At 53.2% G+C, this 16,648-nt stretch overlaps 2 protein-coding genes across 2 annotated transcripts; one reads left to right on the forward strand and one right to left on the reverse strand.

The window, feature by feature from the left end:
• Window positions 1-302: 302 nt before the first annotated feature.
• On the reverse strand, window positions 303-7,366 carry BESB_074700 (uncharacterized protein; the record flags this gene model as incomplete). Its single annotated transcript, XM_029365843.1, has 9 exons — window positions 303-439; window positions 925-1,381; window positions 2,180-2,665; window positions 3,004-3,354; window positions 3,677-3,763; window positions 4,048-4,284; window positions 4,720-4,795; window positions 5,132-5,228; window positions 5,551-7,366. The coding sequence occupies 9 exons, from the start codon at window positions 7,364-7,366 to the stop codon at window positions 303-305; spliced, it is 3,744 nt and encodes a 1,247-aa protein (XP_029218327.1).
• Window positions 7,367-13,136: 5,770 nt separating this feature from the next.
• Window positions 13,137-13,950, forward strand: BESB_074710 (zinc finger (CCCH type) motif-containing protein; the record flags this gene model as incomplete). Its single annotated transcript, XM_029365844.1, has 2 exons — window positions 13,137-13,234; window positions 13,644-13,950. The coding sequence occupies 2 exons, from the start codon at window positions 13,137-13,139 to the stop codon at window positions 13,948-13,950; spliced, it is 405 nt and encodes a 134-aa protein (XP_029218328.1).
• Between the last annotated feature and the right edge of the window lie 2,698 nt (window positions 13,951-16,648).

Below are 16,648 nucleotides of genomic sequence, written 5' to 3' on the forward strand. Positions count from 1 at the left end.
CCCCGTTTGTCGCAAGGGTGAACAAGAGCTGGTGGACTGTCTCTTGTGGAAGATCACGGGTTGCCTGATACAGTTGCTGAGACAGGCGTCAATACCAGGGACGAACAGACACCACCGGCGTTGAGAGAATACCGCAGACGGACGAAACACGGAGACAAATACATATATGTACTCATAAATCCATTCTAACAGGAGGTCACACACGCGGGCGCGCACGTCGTCTCCCGATACCACCACGCATACATTGAAGCAAACAGGGACTTGTCATTCACTTCTTTTGGAAGCGTTCACCCGTACTGTTGTTATCGTAGCGGACTACCGACGCCATGTTTCCCTCCTACCTGGGCAATTTCCTCGACATCAGCAGTCTCCTCCACTGCTCTATGCATGAGCGTCGCTGCTACGTCAAGCAGCTGCTGGGTGGTCTCGCCGCTACTGACTGCAACAAGCACACGCGCGCCCCTCAACACTGCCAGAAATCGTTTCCTCAGCCGGTCGGCTCGCCAAGGACAGATTTTCAGTCACGGGTTGAGACGAATTCGCAATCCATCGTCACTGGAATGCCGGCATCTGTTGCATGGGCAAGCGTCGTCAGAACACTGACGCTTAATCAGCTGCCGCCACAAAAAGGAGGAAGCAGACGATATCCGTGTCTCTTCTTGTGCACCCTGTTCGTGTGAGCGACAGGGGATAGAGCGATGCTGTGAGGGATTCCGCTGGGACTCTAATCGACTCGTCGGCGTCATCCCAGCGCGTATTTCTGTTCCAGTCTAGACTCGACGGTGACTGCTTGGATGCATACTTGTTCATCGCGACGGTCAGCACTACATTTTATTGGTGACCACATAGGTAAATTACCAGCAGCTGCTCCACGCTCTGCCGCCTATGGCGCTTGCGCGCGTAGCCTAGTTGTGTTAGTCTTACTGGCCTCCTCAGAGCCTTGCGAAACAAACTGCTCCTGCTCTGTGTCATGACCGATGGATGAAATGACTCCTGGTGCAGCTGCAGACGACACGGTAGCCCGTGTAGAGGTTCTCGCCCACGAAGGTGGATGTTGGAGGTTTGTGTTTGATCCATTGAGCACGCCCTGTGAAGAGATATTAGATGACGTATTGCACCCGCTCGCTGCGCTAGTCTTCATCGCGAACCCTTCAGTGTTACTGCACGACAACGGCATAGCAGTCTGCATGGTGTTCTTCTCGCTTGCACCCTTCAACGCTGCGCCATTGTCTACAGACCCATCGATGCTCGCATAGGACTGGAAAGCGTTGAGTGCCGGGGACTGAGAGGGAAGGGTTGCTGAGTGGTGATAGCCGGACTCAGCGAGAAGATTCAGGCCACACGACGGAGAGCCAACATCCTCCGGAGAGAACGCCATGCGCTGCAAACCAAAGAGAAACGCACTAAAGCAACCAGCCAGGAATTCCCTAGAAATGCCTGGCTTGTTGGGGGCATGTATATGCTCTTAGCGCAGTCACACGGAAGACATCTTTCTCTCTGGTAGTTCGCGCCCTGTGTCGTCTGTTCTGTAGGAGCTGCTTGTAGGTGACTCCCGCTAGGGCCCCAATAGCCTTTCGCGTGTCTATTTACTACCAGAACGTTACACGCAAATCCCTCTAAGGTAATCTCTTTCTGCAATAAATACTGCCTACGTCACCTGCCCCCCTTCCTCCCTCGACCTTCCACGCCTCATATCGCTCGTGCACCACAATGAGCACGCTTCGTAAGGAGAGCCCTCCGTGTGTCCACTCAAATCCCCCGTGACAGTCTTCGAGCTTGATTCTGAAGAAGGCAAAGGTGCTTGCCATTGTGGTCCAAATACCTGTGCTTGCTGGCCTGTATGGATTCCCTTCGCCAGTTGTTGTTTCTGCATTTCTTCGAGTTGTTGCAATTGCAACTGCACCTGCCTTCGAGCGTAACTGCATCCTCTTGCACTTCCCGTCCCGTCGGCGTCTCCCTGGAAAAGACTTGGGGGCTTGGCCCCCGTTGCCACTGCCGCTGCTCGCAAGAGTGTTTCTGTTGAAAGTGTCGGCTGATGCGATGTCTTCTGGCTTTTGTAGACGTCTTGCTTGGCTCGCTGCTGAGCCTTTTCGTGATGCTGCAAGAGCTGCAGCAGTAAAAGCTTTTCACTGTTCACGGACGACTTCCGGTCTGGATTTGTGTCCTGGAGGGGCTTTACCTTACCTCCACACTCCCCTCCCCCCGTTGCGGTCGCCGGGTGGCTTCCGTGGATGCCTGCGCGCGCGAAATCAGCCCGGTTTCCCACTGAAGAATTCAGTAGAGACTTGGCCATGTACTGAGCCGCTGCAGCGGCAAACGATGCAGAGTCATGGGCTGAGATCGGCTGATTGTGGCCGGATATTTTGTCACTACATGCGAGGCTTTGAAGAGCAGCTGCAGACTGGCAGGCAAGGCTACCACCGCCTGATGCTTGAGTGTTCGCGGCCGCTGCAGCCGCAGAAAACAGAGCCGCGACTGTGGTAGACTGCGGAGTAGGATCGTCGAAAGGCACAGACATAACTCCAGAAAGTTGGTGTTGAAGCTCTGCTTGCGCATTCTTTGACTCCGAGCAATCAGACAGACGGACGGGAGCGGACGTGCGGCCTGTGCCAGGTGACGCGCTCGGCGATTGCTGCTGAGCCGTCACCAAACCCATGTGAAGATCCTAAAAACAAGAAACCAAACACGATATCGCAAAAACGATTGTCAAACAGCTGAACACGAACCCATGATCCGACATGACACAGGAAAACATGCACGCCAGAATCGCCTAGCTTGATCCTCTTCGCCGAACGTACGTAATCGCGCGCGACGAGCAGTGCTGGCATAAGACATGCTGAGTAAACTCGCCTACAACCATTGATATAGTGCTCCAGGACTGGTAGTCTTAGTTGAGACAACGATAACACAGAACGAAGCTGCGTAGATGGCCATATACGTGCAATTTGTCCATGTATACGCTGCTACACATGGTATTTAGGAGCAAGGCAGCAGAATCGATACCTCCTTTAGCTTGGCGGCTACTTGTGTGCAAATTTCTGAAACAGAAGGCGACGCCGGAGGTCCAAGGAAAATAAGGAGGGAATTAAGTGACGGGGAAAAGGTTGGAGATGCTCCAGGGCCGCACGCGCCCGTCGGGGAGGAAGCAGCGGACAACGGAGTTATGGCGGATGTTCCACTTTGATTTCCCGTATTACGTGCCGTGTTTGGCGAGTATGCGGACGAAAGAGTAGGCGTTGCACCCGTGTTCGTTCCCGGTGGAAGCGCACAGGAAACTGTTGCCGACCCGTGAGGCATTGAATTGTTGAAGACTCCGGTCTTCTTAAACTGGACCTTGAGAGTCACGCCGCGGATCTAGCGGACACGCAGCACTCAGCCTATATTTTTGTGGGCGTTTAACATGAGAGTTGAAGCCCGTGCGTGTGGATGTTTGTCCACACACGCAAGTGAAAAAGGATCCCAGGTACGCGGCGTATTGCATGCACGCATAATCGGTACCAGAGCCTCTACATCGACAGTAAAATGCATAGGCCTTCCGATCATTTATCATTTCAACCTGCATCCGTCTGCGCAACATGAGGAGCACCATGCAAGCGAGGAAGAGGCCAAAACCCCATTCACCCTAGAAACCCCCGACAGCACTGCCACAGCGATCGAACAGTAGAAGAGCTCGAACCTGGAGTTGGCGTCGCTTATCGACGAGCTCAAACGCAGCTTCAAGGGTGCTCAGTTGAACAAATGCGTGCTTCTCATGGAGGTCAACCTGCAGAAGCAAAAACTTCAGTACGTATATATTTCCTCTGGAAGAAGAGCCGGTACAGCACTGCTTGCGAGACCCCCCGGTGTCTCGACCGATACGACAGCGGGCTGTTCGAGATCGCGGAACTGTCGTACGGCAAAGGCTACCGCGTTGACCAATGCACTGGTTTGCTTTGTCACTCGTCCAGTTACAAACGCATGTGAAACTTGAGCAGAAAGTACAAATATGATGAAAGCTCAGTTTCCGCCCGGTGACTGATATACCTGTTCGATCATCAGCGGACTGACCTGCATTATTCTGCCCTTGGTGAGGAGTGCATCGACAGCGGCGGCGAGGGTCTCCTGGGTTGTGTTGGGAGGCAAATTGGATACATATACACTCCGTCCGAACGCGCTATTAGGACGCGTGCACGCCGCATGACCAAGAGGCGAAGCAGGCGTTCCCATGGACATCAAGGACGCCGGCTGCAGGTCTCGGAGCGGCAGAGAAATTCCGAGGAGCGCCTCCAGCGGACCTCGGAAACGCTGCATGGAAACACATTGCGTTCAGCACGAATGCAGTCGTTTTCGAGGAAGGGCTTGAAGAGGTAGTCTGCGTATGCAGTCCCAAACCGTTGTCTTGAGTGGGAGCTCCCGCATGTGAGTCGCTGTAGAAATGAGACCTTATGGAGCGTGGGAGATTGCTAGATTTGAGAGAACACCAAGCAAATAGATGGCACCATGGAGAGCGTGGATCAGCTAATCGGTACTCGTCATCCGGACGCGTATAAACTGGTGTATGGGTAGCACCATTCAATGCGGCCACATGCGTCTGTATAAACAATTGTTTCCAGTTGTCATTATCCCTTTTATGCGTATCCCGCTATCTCATAAGCCGTCGCCTACAACTCCCCTGCATAACGCGCTACTTGCGTTAATGTCGCCACTGCAGTACTGTTGGCCCCGGAGCAACGCTCTCACCTTAATGCAGACAGTGACCGAAATGCCGACGTGTAGTTGTTGACAGAAGCGACAGCGCAGTGGGCACTCCTCGCCCCTACAAACACACAGTAGAAGGGGAACAAAAGCGCTGACGAGCTCAAATGTGACCGACTGGTGCAAGCACTGCCGATCAGGACGGATCAAGTGGGACACGAGATGCTCGGTCTTCTACATCTACGGCACCGGATTATCGGGCCCTCGGCACCCAGTGGAATACAACGAAAAACCGAACTGAAGAGCATATTGCTGAAACTCAGGCTCACGTTCGATGCGCTAGAGACTCTGACACCCTGCTATCCCTCTTAAATCGGGCGCCATGTTTTTATAGCTATCGACTCTAATCTGCATACATACGTCCCGATCTTGCTTCGGTCACCTTCGTGCTTGTCACCTGTGGGAGGATCGATGGCAGTTTGGACAGACAAACTCTCCATATGGACAACTGGGCATTCTGTGACTCTTTGAATCGCAGCTCAGGCACAGGCGACCTAAAAACAGACAAACAGTCCAACAAACCACTACAGCAGGGGAGGCGGCGGGGGGGGGGGGGGGGGGGGGGGGGGGGGGGGGGGGGGGGGGGGGGGATATTGCGGAAGAGGAAACCAAACGAAGCTTCTTGTATTCTGAGGTCTCCACAGACGTCGAAGACAGACGGATTTGCAAGCTGGGCACGCGGGTGCACGCACAAACGGACAAGCCTTTGTCCACGCGCATGAATGTTTTCAAAGGGGTACATCTGACGTCAGTCAAGGCGCCTTCACCTCCTTTAGTCTCCAGTCTCCTTCCGTAGGACCGCCCCCACAAACTCACCCTTGGCGTATGCTTCGAGCATCTCAAACCGTGTAAGCAGAAGGGGCCGAGACTCCTGCTGCGCCAGCACTGCGGCAGCAGCTGCAGCTGAACTTCCTGCAACCGACACCGCCGATGTTCCCAGATGATTTTTGAAGACACCGTTTTCGCTAGTCGAGTTGGTGAATCCATCCTCATGATGCGGTGGCTTTGCAGGGATGCATCCACCAGCGTGGACGCTTCCTAGTGGCAACGTGAGGACGTGGTCGTCTCTGCTAATTCCGTCAGCTGCTCCACAGCTATCAATGCTGCACGATCGATGGAACTCTCCGTCAATGCACCTTGCCCACGTCTTTTCACTGCCCTGAGGAATGCCCATACGGTGCGAGAAACCATTGTGGTATTCTACCGTGTTGCTGTAGTTGCTGTAGGCCTCTTCATTATGGGGCAAAGCCGGACCCAGAAACTGCATGAGAGACACGTTATTCCCGGAAAGGTCGTTCTTGCGTACGAGGTTCGGCATACAAGCGGATGCAGAGGAAGAGTCGAACGCTCCAGTTTGGTTTACGTGTCCCACTTCCGCTACATTTCCGATGGGCACATAGGGGGTCGGCACTTCAGTCGAGAGGGCCATGTTGATATTTTTGTGAGAGGTGGTTGTAGAGAATGTGGCATAATTTCCGAGAAAACCTTTATGTTGGTTAAGACTGCAGTGTGTTTGGAAATGACTTGGCCGGTTCCCTCCGCCCGCTGAGATGGGGCCACTTGTACCGCGGGTGAGGGACTGAGACAGAGAAGTAAGGCTTGCGAGGAGAGCGTCAGTTTCTTTACTTGCTGTTGTTGCCTTCGCTTGCACGTTGGTATCCATAGTTCCGTTCCCAGGTTCTCCTCTAATCGTATTGCTTCTGCACAAGAAACTACTCAGTGCTACTGTTTCCTGGGGGTTCTGTGAGGAAGTTTTATGCTTGAAACCGCTGCTGCCCTGAATGGCGGGGCGTGAAGCACAGCTGTTGGCAAAATTAGCTTTAGATTTGCAATAGAGCTCTTGACTTGGGGAAGAGCCCGTTGCTGCGTGAGTTCCTAGCTTCAGTCTCGAGCAAGCGTCAATCAAACCTGCCTCCTCAGTGTTGGATGTTCCTGGTCCCTCTGACGGAGAAAACGATGCTTGCTTCGAATCCACGACAATGGATGTGCCCTCCAATCCGCAAACGATGTTTTGATTCGAAGCGTTCGCAAATTTTGCATCCAGAAGTGTCGCTACGTCTCGAGTGTCAACGGCACGTTCGCTCTGCTTTCGCATACCTGGTAACACGTGGGTAGTGGACTCAGAACCACTGCAACTCCTGGCATTAGTGACAAGACAACTCGGTAATTTCTTCTGCGAATCGTTCGCAGAGTCAGTGCCGCTTTGCACACTCTCCTGGCCAAAGTTTCCAACGGAAAGAGCTTCCGTTCTGCTTTGTTCAGCCTCTTCCTTGGTCAGCTGAGAAACGACATTCGTTTTGATGCGCGGGCCAGATGTGAAGGTGGCTGAGTTGTCCTGAGTGCCTGAGGCGGGAGAAACGGCGTGACTGTTCCCCTTCTTGCTCTCTGAGCTGACGAAATCTCCAGCGGACGAGGAAGAAGACACCACGTGAGAGCCCACTGGAGCGCCACTGTTGTTGTTCTGCTCAAGAGTATTCATGCCAGATAGGGCATGATGCTGCTGGCTGCCTTCAGCGGGGACGACGCATGCTGAGCACGAGAAAGGAGTGGTTGCTTCTTCCTGCACATTCATGCCAATGCAGCAGGATTTTGCCGCTGCTTCTTTCGTACTGTTCAATGTAGACACTTCCATTTTCCCACACAGATGCTTCCAACCAACCAGGGAATGTGGTAATTTCGTAGGTGGGTCGGACGTAGGGCAAGACTCCTTTTTTGGGACACTAGGATCTGAACACGAATAACCGAAAGATGAGGTCGTTCCCACGCCCGTGTACCGCAGCTTTGTAAATGCCCTGTTTCACCTATGCCTGTGGAAACTCCTGCTGCGGGTTTATCCAGAACACCAACGCTCAAGTAAGAGGAAAACGGTCTCGCGGGTTCCCTGGGCAGTTCGGCCCCTCCGAGATTTTTCAAGGAGATACAGCAGCACAGCCGTCCAGGTGCTCCCTGCACAAACATCAGACACGCAGCGGGACAACATCGAGAGAATGACCTCGCGAGACAGAGCAGAATGCACTTCTTCACGATTGGCGGGAAGCAGTCGTAATGCAAACCAGGTTAGGAGGTAAAAGCTTTTCTAGGTTGTGGGAAGTGTAGCAGGATGGTGAAGCGGCGTACCACAGGTGACGAAGCGGTAGAGTTCGCTGAGAACTGTCCCAATTCTCACTTGCTTTCTCGAGGAGAGGGGAAGGGACAAAATTTGGAAAATTGCTGCGTAGAACGATGTTCAGTGCAGCAGTGAGCCACCCGCATGGATATTTACGTGTGGCGGACCAAGAAGGTACGGCCAAGTAACCGGGCAAAGCGGAAGGAGCCCGACAACAGTCACGGGTAGTCGAAGTGGTAGAGGAGGGGAGCCGAGAAACGTCAGGAAAACGGCATGTGTGCTCTCACTCGCTCGCAGGCGTAGCAGGCACCTCGTCTGCCGAGAAGCACGCCAGTAGGATGAGAAAGAGAAAAAAAGCAAACGACCCTCCACACTCCGAACGAAGTCCCACAAGAGGAAGTGTCGATCGTCAGAGGAATTGAAACAGGCGCAGCTGCGGCTCAGTGAGATGCGTGGTTGTCGCGTAGCTCATGGCTCGACGCTTTTGGATTATCAAGCTCTGTGGTGAACGCCTTCGCGAGTTTCCGGAGACGCGATTGAAGGTCACAGAGCCATCAAACCACCACGAGAGAAGCTGCTGATGATCATAAACTGCAGATGCCTGGTGCATTCTGATATAGCCTGATGCCAGTGAGCCGAAGATAAAAGCCCTTGCGGAGGCCGGTAAAAATACGGAGACGATGTACCTGCGACCAAGATTGTGTGTGGGTGGCGGAAGTGCTCCCGTCTGAAACCACAGTGAGCGGGGCTTCGTTCTCATGCGTCTGCTTCCTCAAGCTGTGGACTCTGGAGCCAGTTACCGGCGCAAGACTCCTCTGTACGAATATCGGATTTTGCTTGAAATGGGAAACAGCATCTCAGAAAAGACGCAGAATGCAGCTTACGCACCTTGCCACATCCGAGAGCAATGGCAGCCCACCTCGAGTAACATGTTTCTGGTGTGGAGAATTTCCAGTTTACAATTTGGTACAGTCAAACCTGCTTTGGGCTGGCTTAGGGCAAATTGGGTCTTCAATATATCACCTATAAGGTACAACTGGGCATGAATCGAGATGGCTATTCTGTTTCTGTACATCGGCTCGCATATACGGAGTCTGCGGGCAAGCTTGTCCGAAATAGTAGAATGCCTAGGGCACAGTTGCCAGAGCGTCGCGCAGATTCCCTCGGACAGAGATAAAATAGCGAGAACTCCCTCTGATACTTCGAACCGGTGGCTGCTCAAACGAGACCATGAAGTCTGTAGATGACCGACGCTTGTGGGTCCTAGCCTCTTCTCTGAAGGCATATATGAAGACCGGACACACATGTCAACGTGGGTTCTAGAAGGGAGGAAGATGGACTCCCCAGTCCGAACAATTGCAACGGCAAATTTCTACCACACAGAGGTAGAGTGGCCGCGAAAGAGGACTGGTGCAGTCTGACCCGGAAAAACGAAACTTGAAGAAACAAATATGCACGCGATTGATGGGCACGACTCACCGCGTGCAGCTACCACCGGTCGCTCGCTGAATTGCGTACTCGTGAGAAGCAGGGCGAAAATTCAACTGCAGTTCGCCCAACTCCTAATTTCGCCCGGGGGAAAGCGAAACATGATGAGGAGTGCCCTCTGGCTCGAGCACATCGTACGACCTGCCTACTCACCGATTAGATTGACTGGAAGCTGAGGCAGCAAAGAACTTGCATGTGTTCGTCGGTGCCTGTCGTCTTAAGGTGACAGGCACATCACGTCTTCCACGTGACATTCCGTCTTGAGCCGTGGGGAGGACAAGCCTAGTTTTGCCGAAAAAGTTCCCTGTTCTTTGGTCAAAAGTAGACGCGTCAGGGGTTGGAACTGGTCTGTGACCCCTAAGAAAAAGAAACGATCCCGATTATTCCGAAGTGAGACAGATAAAAAGACACATAAAGATGTGCATAAGCTCGGGGCATTAACCCCCTGCGCGCTTCAGTTGGACGAGCGTCTCGTTCCATCGCAAACTCTTGCAATGGGACGCACTCTAGCACGTATGCACATATTTACGTAGGTAAAAGGGTTGTACCAAGGTAATGATGCCTTCGCAGGAGAGCCCAGTGTTGCTTGCTTTCCGCAGGACAGAAGCCGAAAAAAGTTGGTAAGAGCTGATGCCAGAATGGAAGAGAAACGAACTCAGTACAATGGTCCCGGTGGCGTGTTGGCCTGCTCAGTGTCTCTCACGTGCCAGTTTTTTGGCAGAGGGGCTGTCGAAGGTAGTGGAAGGGCAGGGACCTTGTTTCGCGCGACTTCTCGGGCGCCTGCCTGCGAGGGGATACCTTGCTTATGGGAAGTGGAAACCCTAGTAGGGCTCCGGCCCTTGTTGGGGAGGACTACGGGAGGCAGGCGCATATTATGTACTAACTGTTGTTTCCGATGCTATTACCATACTGTACGGGGAAGCGACCCAAAAAATACATTCGGTATGCCACAACAGTTCCGACGTAGTCTGCCACACTGCCTGGTTCATTTCAAAAAGATCACGAAGGGCACAGCGGTTGTGGCTTACAAGTGCTATCGCTGTGGTATATCCGCCGCCGGTACGTTTGCATTGCTGGTCGAAAGAGACGCTTTATACCAAAGAAGTGTGCCGCGTGTCACCCTGCTTGAAAAGAACAGAGAGCGACGTGAACTCTGTGGCATGCGGATATCCATGCCCACGATGCTTAACCACACATCAAAGAACCAGAGCGCGCGCAACACGCGTGGCCATTTAGAGATTTGGTTACTCCTTGTTCAGCGTTGAACCGTCCTAGAGCACAGCCACATCACAACAGAGTCAAATGCATACAGGCACTGGTTTGAAGCGTTGTGTACCCCGCCGCCCACGGTGTACCTGCACTGAGCAATCGTCTCGGAAGGACGTCTTTCGCCATCATACCAGCGTTTCCCTTTATTCCAGGAGTGTCCCAAGGCACACGCTGACTCAATTCTCTGTTCTCGGAACAATTCATCAAACGGAGCAAGTAGATTTTTACGCAGCTGCAACGAACCTGTACTACCTTGCCCAACCCCAACCCTTCGCCCACCATATGCTAGGCAACGACTCGGCAGGCAACACCAGGTTTTCCTGAGTCGCTTATGTGCCCATAATACACGACAACGTTCCGAATAGGGAGGAACAATCGTTCGTCGAAGTAATTAGTACCTCAAAAAACTGCCAGCCCTCCTAGGATCCTTACATTCGGGCACCGTGCTGCATAAGTGGGAGTATCCCACGCTCTTCGTGAAGCTTGTCGTGGACACCTCTGGCATCTGTGGCCGCTGCGCCAAAGATATACAGCTTGACAGCCGCACCCGCCAGATCACCCGCTGCATAGCGCTTGCAGCAGCCGATCCCTCCCACTTCGATACGCGCGCGAGAGCACAGTGCTTGCGATACCGTGTACATAGCACATTTGAGAATACGTAAAGCCTGTCAAGCGTGGAACCGCCAAGGGATGTTCCCGCGTCTAGAGACCACATAACGAAACACAGTGCACCTGGTTTCTGATGTGTCAGGCGCTGCAGCAAGAAGCCGCGTAGAGTTGCGTTGCCTTCGACAAATATGCCCCACCTGGTGGACGACAACTCCATAGTGCGTCACGAGGCGAAGTATGCTGATATGCCCGACGCTGTGGGAGAATCAACGCTGTGGCTGAAATTATGATTCTCTGTATCCTTACCTCACCGGGAGAAGACATTGTTGGAGCGATGGCTGAAACGAGGTCAAGGTTCAAAGGCTGACCTTCGGAGTTGGTGTTTGGCCTTTGACCCAGAGACCGATAAGCGGAGAGTCTGGTCGTATCTCAAGCGCACGCAGCACAGCAAATGCGCTGCAATTGAAAAAGGGAGCCGCGACACTTCCCAGCAGGTGGCGGGAAGAGCTGTATTCACAGTGACTGGTGTTCTGCGTATGTGGGCATGAGAGCTATGGTGAGGAAGAGGGAAGGCGTTCCAGTACTCTGCCAAACGCTGGACTCTACTGCGCGGTCCGTTTAAATTCAGAATCCACGTGCCATATGCCTGTGTTACTATCAAAGTCTTCCGAGGTTACAAAAGAGTGCGGCTGTCCTCAGTCTCTGCTGCATTCCCTGAACAATCTCCCTTAACTACTGTTAATACTTGCGTTTTTACAGCACACTGGTGTTTAAGATTTACCTGCCATGCTGAGCTGTGCCCATGATCGGATTAAAAGGCTGCGGGATGCGGCGAAATACATGTGCCGGTACGTATCATTCGGCAAGCATTTTACGGGCCCGCTGACCGGGCGCGGTCCCCACCTATCTACCTTGCTCTGTCGGCAGCGAGCGATCTTCTCAGCTGATTTCAAACTGCTGCGCCTCATGCGTTTTTTAGGATAGCTAGAGGCGATGCTTGGAAACCTGGGGTCGTCCTCCAGGTTTCTCGTTTTTTTCCATAGGTAGAAGCGTGGAGGAGCATGTTCCTATTATTCGTTTGAGCTGTACGTGGTATTCGCTAACCCCTTCTTCTACAGCCTCCCACCCAGACAGGCCACCGAGCCCATGGGTGACTCTTGGTAGTACTATCTCGTCATACTACGCGTGCGCCTGTGTTGAGCGTTTCTTCTTCTTCTTTTATGAGCGTTCTCTTTCGCGGGCGGGTCGTCCACGGCGTAACCGGCTGGATCACTCCGGTGGTGATCTTCTTAAGACCCTGTCCGTTTTTCACATCAGGTCGATTAAAGCTAACGTGGCATTGGACATGCGGTTAGTGGCACTCGTCTGCGACGCGCCGAAGACCGTGTTTGCTCAGTGGCAATGTTCTGCAGCGTTTGATAAGTGACAGGTATACACCAAGGGCCTCGAGTGGTTATTCAGCAAGAAAGGCGTATGCTGAAGCCTCGGCTGACATCGGCCTGTATGGCACGAGAGACAGAAGCACACCTGCTCCTCTATCTAGGCTTTGTAGACATTCTCTACGTGAAAGCGACCGCAAGCGATGCCCCCGGAGACGTCCAACCAGCTACCACCACACCATTACAGTGCAGCGGTGACATGCAGTATGACGAGGCCACATTTTCGGCACTGCCAGAAGAGTTAGCTTGAGAGCCTCGAAAAGGGGATTTTATGTGCAAGCCGTTCCACAAGCAAAAGGTACTCATTCCAGAACTCGCTACAACGGTGGCTGTGGATTCTCACGTCCAATCCTACAGGGTGGGGGCGCTGAGAAGAGCGGCGGCAAACGTCGTCTGCCGCACCCGCGTTCGGTCAGGATGAGCTGCGCCGCTCTGAACGACAAGCAGTATCCGAGTTATTTCGCTTCACAAAACGAGCAGGCGCCCCAGCAATGGCAATTGCGGCCTGCAGCAGCGGAGGATGCGGCTCTAGCCGTGCTAATGCGAAGACGAAGATTGATTCTGGCATCCTTCAGCAGCACCGATTCAAGTGAGAGGAGCCGTAGTCGCAAATTCGTCCTGACGCCGAACTGCGGCTCTGCTTCGAGCGTTACGTATCCAGCTGTTGCTATTCAGCTCAGTTCGACATTGACAGACACGAACGCGCCTGACGAGCACGTTTCCTTTCAGTGGACTGTCCCCACGCCCTTCTCCGCTGCCTCCTTTCGCGTGCTTCTGCTGTGGTTCCCACGCAGAGGGCGTGGGCGAGCGTCGATGATGCAGAAATTGCAGTCATGGGACGGAGCCACGCATGGAGGCTATGTATTGTTATTCCTCATGTCAATCGTTGGCATTTAACAAACCGGCGGAGGGCCCAAAAAGCTGGATACTGTAAATCATAGGATTTCGCAACCAATCACAGGAAAGACTGGATGCGTCTGTGCTGTTCAATGATTCAGGGTTTTCAAATTTACCTTCTGCAAATACTTCTTTAAGGGCAAATGTACTCGGGGAAACGGGTGCACCTTCGCTCATGGAGTTGAGGAGCTGCGAGAGCGCCCTCAGTTGAGTAAAACCCGTATATGTGAGAAATGGCGGCAGGGCACCTGCGAGCACGTTAACTCCGAAAACTGCAGGTTTGCTCACGGCAAGGAAGACCTGAGAATTGCGAAACCTGGTATTTGCGACCTTCACAGACAAGGCAAGTTACATGCACGCGTCTTTCAAAGGCATTTAGCCATCGAAGATGCCCAGGAAATACCGTGAATTATGTCACATGATTCGTGCAAAGGACGCACAAACAGCTAGGCTGGTGCATATAGCAAATTTCGACGGTCTCCGGTGGAGGTCATCCCAAAGTGTGCACCAGTTTCCTGCTCGCGTATCGAGCATTTTCCTGCCGTACGACTCAACCCTTCGGGGGGCTGATATTTGTCACAGTTGCCTATGTCACGCTGTAATGATTCGAGTGTCCTTCTATGTCCCCACCTTTGTTTAAAAAAGGGAAGAAAGACATCACTAGGGATTCTTCTTTTGCAATTGTCCGCCTGAGTGAGGCACACCAAACAGTACTGACGCGCTGTATTCATTTACGTCGATATGGCTGCGATATATGCGAGGGCAACTAAGAGGCGCTGGTAGAGAAGTTCAGTATGCCTCAGAACGGCGGAACATCATAAGGGTATGAGACGAATGAAGATGTGAAAAGGCAGCAGGCAATGATAGATCCCGGTCTGTGACAACGTATCTGCACTGCGCGCCGATGTGAGCGGTCACGACATAAAAAACTGGTTTGCCTCATGAAAAACAGGGGCGGTTTCACCGAGACGGCTTCGCCTTCACGCTGTCAGCTGCTGTCTTGATCCTTCAGGTCTCTGTGCATACGGAAAAAACTGTCGCTTCGCTCATAATGAAGAGGAGGTAACAACGCAGCTCTTGCTTTCTTCAGCCACAAAGACTCCCTTGGAAGTTCACCAGGCCGTCCAAGGGGCATGGAATAAACTGCGAAGAACAACCGCGTATCAAACCCGACAGTATATTCGCAAGGGCGGACCACAGGAGCAGCATTCCATTCTCGACATTTCACCGTCCGTGCTATGCACTGACCCTGGCCGCCTTCAATATGTGCCTCTTGAAACAGACAAAAATGGCGAACCGTTTGCTGTCGAACCCCTGGATCGGCTTGTCCGAGCTGGTGTTCCCCGTGGGAAGCTGGTGTGTGGGCGTAGCGCGGCGGACTCCAGGGGACAGGCAGATGCGATGGACGCGGGCGAGGTCAGCGTTCTATACACAACTGCAGACCCAGAAGGCGTCCTTAGTCGCCCAAAGACCCGCAGACTCACACATGTTTCCGTGAGTTGGGCCGCAAGAGACGTCCCTTCGCGCCACAAGAACAATAGCAGCAGAACCATCCCAAGACAGGTACAACAGAGGCCAGCCATCTCGGATCCATCTTATCCGTTGGTTCTACCGACAGAAGCAATATGCCATACGGGAGGAGTACCTTCCGAAACACGCAGCTCTTGGGTTCTCCATGAAGGCGCTGCCGCAGACGAAAATCCACACGTGAAAGGTCACATTCAGCCTCCGAAGATACAAGTTGGAGCTCTAGAAAATGTTACAGGCAATGACGTAGCGGTGGCAAAGCACCCGTATCGCAGCACGCTTCGCGGGCTTGATGCGCGTCTTGTCGTCTGCCCTGCGAGTCCACACGAGGGCAGCTATGGAGGGAGCTGGAGCACCCGCACAAGCAGTGATGAAGGTATTGCCTACTCTGAATGTAGTAACAAGATCCAGAATATGGCAATTAAAAGCTCTGCCGAATTTCCCACCTGGTACCAGCGCCAGAGTCCCTACGGGCAACAGCGGGAGGAAGCGGATGAAAGCACGAGAGTCGGCCGCTGGCGTACTACAGAGAAACTTTCTAGTCTCATCAGGACGGCATCCTGTGCAGTTTCCAACAGCTACGCCGAAAAAGAAGGCCGCGGAGACAGCAGGAGAAATAGCGCCTTCGGGTCCGGCGTCAGCGGCACCAAGCGTATTCTAGGAGAGTTTCGAAGAAGAGCCAATTGTACAGCGGTCCCGAGTTCTCACACGGACACCAGCAGCACTCGCTGCATAGGGAGAGAAGATACTGCGAGCCCAGCTATGAACCCCAGTCGAGTTTTCGTCAGCGATAGTGGTGACACGTTGTCGGACGAAATTAGCAGCAGAGAAAAGAGTCCACAAGCAAGTGCTACATCGTATGCGCATGAACTAGCAGCAGCAAGAGCCAGCACCTTCCCTCCAGACCTGACCCAGCCCGATGGAAAGAGTAGTTCCGGTAGAAAGAACGATCAAGAAATTCCCCCCCGAGGTCGTCCACTTCGTCTTCCAGCCACATCTCCGACAGGCCCGGTCCCAGAGTCAAGGGAAATCGCAAAGGAGATAACATCAGCACAACAACGAGAAGCGCAAGAAGAGACAAGAACGGCGAGAGTGCGGGGTCTCAGGATGAGAGAAGAAAGCTCTCCAGACAACGACGTCATGCGGAGTGCAGCCATGTCCGGCGTTTCCAACCTGGTAGGAAAGAACCTTGCAAACAAAACCCGTTTCGGAGGAACATATAAGCGATTTCTCCAGTGGCAGCCGTCTACTTCGCAGGCACTCCGGGATTCCCAAGACAGTCACCACGGCAGATCACGGGCTCGGGAAGCGGATGTAGTCTCCGGTTCACAGTCGCGAGAGCGCGACACAAGCGCATCCGCAGCACCAGCAAGGCTGTCGAGGTTTGGCCGCAGCTTACGGCGGCTTGGCAAGGCCGACGCATGTGCTGGAGAGGATACAACACGGCCGCATGTGAGCCTCGGTCAGTATCTGCAGCCTCCAAGGTACGGTGAACGCGGCACCGCAGGTTTTTATCCGCACAGAATCCGGTATCGGTACCAACAGAGGCCGAAACCCCAGTCACCGGTATCGCGTCCAG

Source organism: Besnoitia besnoiti, assembly GCF_002563875.1.
Source record: "Besnoitia besnoiti strain Bb-Ger1 chromosome Unknown contig00007, whole genome shotgun sequence".
Lineage (NCBI taxonomy): Eukaryota > Apicomplexa > Conoidasida > Eucoccidiorida > Sarcocystidae > Besnoitia > Besnoitia besnoiti.